The following is a 4,832-nucleotide window of genomic DNA, read 5'->3' on the forward strand; positions in this document are numbered from 1 at the left end:
CAGCCCAGGTGCCAGCCAGGGCACCCCTCTGCCATCCTGATGGTAGTGCCAGTCACGGGGACAGGGGCTGTAGTGGCAGCAGAGGCCAAGGAGAGGAGCAGCTCCCTGGGCAACAGATCGCAACTACGGCAAGGCAAGGTACCATAGCTTCCTTGCAGTGCCACCTACCGGGCTAAAACACCGACCTGCTACCACAACACACAGCAGATCATGCTGTGAAATGCCCACCCCGCAAGGGCCAGCGAATGCTAGGTTCAGGAGGCCTCTGCAAGCAGCATCCCTGTCTTACGTCTAACAGGGCTCTTCTGATCAGCCAGCTGGGCTTGGGATCAACCTCTTGCTCCCAACTCTGCACACCCGAAAGCCCAGGAAGGAAGCAGTGCAGCCAGCTGGCCGCAGCCCTGAGCACATGCCAAGGAGCACATGCGACAGCAGCGCCTGGCTATGCTCGGAGCCCCTCCAGGCTTTGCCATGCGCTGGGGCAGGACGTGCATCGTGATGGCCTCGGTACAGCACAGGCAATGTAGGGAAGCCCCATGCTGGTGCTTGTGGGGGGGCCTTAGGGACATCCAACCAGACCCCAGGCAGCACACCTGAGCACCTGCGCTGGAGGCAAACAGCCCTGGCTGTGCCCTACTATGCTTCCCCACCCACCCATTGCTGCCTGTTTTACCTGGACCGCCCAGGCAGCTGCCTTTCGTCCATGCCCCAGCCTCAGCCAGGCTGTGGGAGCAGTCTCTGCCACCTGCGTACCAAGGACGCGGCCCCCCCCACGGCTCCCCAGCCTTCAAGGAGGAAGAGACCTGTGGAAAGCCACAAGCAAGCAGCTTAGGACAGGAGCAACTGGCCAGCGCGTCCTTCCGAAGAGACGCTGATACACGAGCAAATCCACTGCACAGCAGCCCTCCTCACCCCGAACCTCACTGGGACCCTACCAGGTTCAGGAGAAAATGGGCTTTCTGGGAGCTCTCAAAATGCACCCATTTGTGAGGGCACAGCACTGAAGAGCCCCCTGAGAACACCATCATCTCTCAAAGCCAGCCTGAAGGCCCCTGCACTCCCCCTCTCCACTCCCCATGACTTTGGCCTGCCCCATATGAAGGGGCATTACCTTCCCACTGCCAAGCCCGTTGCCGCCTACACACAGACAGACAGACGGACGGACGGACGCCTGCGTTCTTACTCAACAGATGTTAAGTTTATTTTTTCCCTGTGGTGTGGTCGCACGGGCTGTGCCAGGACCTCAGGACTTATCTATAGAAAAAATAAACACGTGAATCTCCTATGGCAAAACTTTTCCCTTCTCACGCAGACCACGTGAGAGCCGGAGGAGGGCCCGTCGCCTGTTCCCAGTCCTCTCTGGAAGTGTAACAAGCCTTCGAGTCATACAGAAGCTGGCTACTGATGAGACGCACTGCTGTACACACAGCCATCGGGGCCTTCGTTACCCTATCGCAGCTCATCCACTAGCTACAAAACTAAAAGATTTAGTGTTTCATATAGTGCAATATTGCCAGGCTCTTAAAAACCCTGGAGTTTCTAGCTGGGGAAAAGAGATGAAATTAAAACCTTTTTGATGGAAAGTGCTCCTGGGAAATTAAAAAAAAAGTCAAGAAGGGGAGCAAAGTTTCTTGGTTCAAGAAACAAATTTCAGGCTGTGGAATCTATCTGGACACCGCCGTAACGCAAGAAGGAAAAAAAAAGATACCACGTCGTGTTCTGAAGTACAGTCAACTACCAGGCCGGCATCAAACCCTTTCCAGCTACACCACTACAGGTTACCAAATGTGGACTGATCCCTACACCATTCCCCATCCTCTGAGCTCCTGTGGCGCCCTTTCTAAATTCCATGTGGCGATGCCCATTGAACAGTTTGGGCAAGACGAAGGCAGACAAGTCTTTCCTTAACGGAGTAGTTCATTCCTATTAATGAGTGTTCACTAAGAGCAGAAGGCCCCCAGCCAAGTAGGAGCTGACGTGCTTTTCCAAGCCAGGTGGAGAAGGACTGGTACCGAGTTTTGTTAATTAATTAATTAAATAAGGCAGGACAAAACATGAAGGGCATTTCTGCTGCTCTCATCTCTGAATGGCTTCGGTTGGAAGCGTGTTCTGGTCTGCTTCATGCCTGCCCTCTCTCAGCAGCAATTAAAAGGGCCTGCCCAACAGCCCGGGGCCCAGTCCCCTGTGTGGAGGCGTGCTATACAACACAGCTTGGGGCTGGAAATCCCTGCCATTCGCGCTTGCTGGAGAGGATGAGGTAGGGTGGGCAGCCTGGCACTGGAGCATCCGCTGCTCCATGTCTAGCACAAAGGAAGTTCTTGCTGGATCTGCCCAGGGTTACACCACCAGGTTAAAACCATGGATTTCTCATACAAATGAGCAGAGAAAAGATAAGGAGAGGGGAGAGCGTTAAAAGGAGCTCATGCTGCAACCACTAGGAGCTGAGGCACGACAGGGAGGAAGTTAAATAAAATCTATCTAAATTCCAGACTAGACGGTGGTTCCCTTGACACCAGAACCCCATGCAGTGTCCTGCTGCAGAGTATAAGGGTTTTGGGCCGGAGGCAGGACCCACCTGCCCATGAGAGGTCAGAACTGCAAAGCTACGTGCAGCCTGTACAATGGTTTCTTTCCTGAAAAGGAGCCCTCCATTGAGAACAAGCTGAATGAAAAGCTGCATGGCTGCACAGGAGCTTCAGCTAACCACAAGACCAAAACTACTGAAGAGTTTGGCAGGCAAGTGCCACTGTGCTACGCAGAGGCTGCAGCCAGAGAGCAGGAGGGCAACCAGGTCAAAATCTCCGCGAAGGTCAGAGAACAGGGGTTTCGCTGAGCACGAGGGAGGGCTGCCAGCAGATTGGTACGTCTTGCTCACACACGGGGCAGCTGAAGGTTTCAGAGCTGACCAGGAACTGGATGTGGCACCAGTGCCTCTCCATTTCCTGCCCAGCAATGCAAGGAAAGCAAAAAGAAAGCTGATGTGTACTGCCTGGGAAGCAGAGCAAGGTCCCTCTGCAGCCACGTGGAGCTAGGTAGAGATGCAAGGGGCCTGTGCTCCCAGCTGCACGCCCATGCTTTGTATTCTCAGCCTGCCGTCACATCAGAGCAGAGGCTTTATGTGCCTGCCAGTGCTGGCTGCAGCTTTTCCAGATCAGGGAAACCATCTTGCTCAGAGTCCACCATGAGGGCCTCACCTGGTACGTGGAGCTGTAGTCAATCCCCATTGCTAAGCCTGACCTGAGTGAAGGGGGTTGGGGAGCAGGCACTGCACAATGGAGGCAGCCTTGTAGCAGGCTCCACCACACTCCTGCCCTGGTGCAGCCAAAGGCATGTCTAGTGCCTGGCCTTGCTTGCAGCAGTGTCTGCCCAGCCACATAGCAGGACCTCCTCCCTGCCTGCCACACACTGACACCAGGTTGCGTTTCGGGCATGAGACCTGCTGGGCCTGGGTGCTGCCCCAAGTCTCCCCTGGATTTGGTGTTTAATAATTTACATGGCAACAAGTGAAGCGCGTTGGGATCAGACCTGATGCCTACCCTAGGGATCTAGTGGCAGCCCAGGCAGCTCCCACACCAGGTGGGACTAGGGGCTCTCTCTATTACCATGAGCATCTCTCCAGTCCTGCAGCTGGCAAGCAGTGCCCCCTCGGGTGCTGCCCTGCCCTGCGTGTCTCTGGTGCTGGCAGGTGGCTCTGACAGCCGGTGGGGGCAAGGCAACTACGACAGCTCGAAGCCAGTGTTCATGCTGATGGCATAGCGCAGCTTCTCCCGCAGGATGCTCTTCTTGCTGTAGTTGGGAAGCTTGAGCAGGTTGAAGCACGTGGAAGAGGTGGGGAGCCGGCCACCCGGCTCCTTCTTACGGATGGTGAAGAAGCCCCGTAGCACGCTGCCCAGTGTGTCGCCAGTGTCCTGGAAACACAGCGAGAGACACGTTACCCCCCACGTCTGGGGCAGCGACAGGGAGCCTGACTCCAGGTGACCAACCTCCAACCACCGGAGAGTAGACTTGCCTCGGGGTAAAGTGATCGAAGACTGACTAGGCATAGCATGGGAAGCTGAAAGGGTAGTAAGTAGAGACTCAGGAGGACAGAACCAAATCAGAGGGACCCGGCAAGGTCACCGCAAAGAGCGCTACCAGCTGCAAAGGCAGGGTGACCACTCACAAAGGGAAGGCAGACACCAGGGAGCACAGAAGGAAGCAGCCACATCACCAAGCAGCCTCACATCCCATTACAGCTAGTGCACTTTCACCTGGTCCCAGTGCCCCGCTTTCTACCCACAGGAGCTCTGGGGTGATGGCAGAGACAAGGTGGAAGCAAGGTGGGAGGGGAAGAGCCCTGGAGAAGGTCCCTCTGGGAATCAGAGTGGGATTTTTCCTACACCACAGCTTGGGAAACGCTGGCCAGGTCCGTTCTGGCCGCATACCTGATCGTCCGAGACTTCCACGCAGCGGATGGAGAAAGGAGGCTTGAGGTAGGCGAAGCCCAGAAGCGGAGGCCGGGAGCAGCTGGTGACAAACTGAATAAAACCCAGCAGCTGTGGTTAAAAGATGGCAACCGCGTCTCCAAAGAGCAACACGGAGACTCAACTCCAACACAGAAACACGCGGCTTCTCATGCGGAGCATTCGTTTGCTGACCCTCCTGCTCGGTCAATAGCTAGTCCAGCCACTCTGGGAGTGAAAGTCTACTGTGCTCCTCGCCCCCAGAGACAGGCATCCATGGCAGTACAACAACGCTGCAAGGGACGGTGCCCGCTAGGGACAACCCTTGTGGGGAAAAACAGTTTGCCATTTGCTAAGGGGTCAGGCCTTTCAGTACTGTTCTGCCACTAG

At 55.7% G+C, this 4,832-nt stretch overlaps 1 protein-coding gene across 1 annotated transcript in view; it reads right to left on the bottom strand.

Annotated features, from left to right (window-relative positions):
- Positions 1-1,838: 1,838 nt before the first annotated feature.
- The window catches only part of UBE3B (ubiquitin protein ligase E3B), a gene marked incomplete at its 5' end in the record, with an annotated part of 27,551 nt that continues 24,557 nt past the window's right edge, over positions 1,839-4,832 (bottom strand). Inside the window, 2 exons of the mRNA XM_014518276.2 lie at positions 1,839-3,908; positions 4,425-4,517. Coding sequence (XP_014373762.2) covers positions 3,717-3,908; positions 4,425-4,517 — 285 coding nt within the window. The remainder of the gene's footprint in view (positions 3,909-4,424; positions 4,518-4,832) is intronic.

This window comes from Alligator sinensis, unplaced genomic scaffold, assembly GCF_000455745.1.
Source record: "Alligator sinensis unplaced genomic scaffold, ASM45574v1 scaffold628_2, whole genome shotgun sequence".
Classification (NCBI taxonomy): Eukaryota; Metazoa; Chordata; order Crocodylia; family Alligatoridae; genus Alligator; species Alligator sinensis.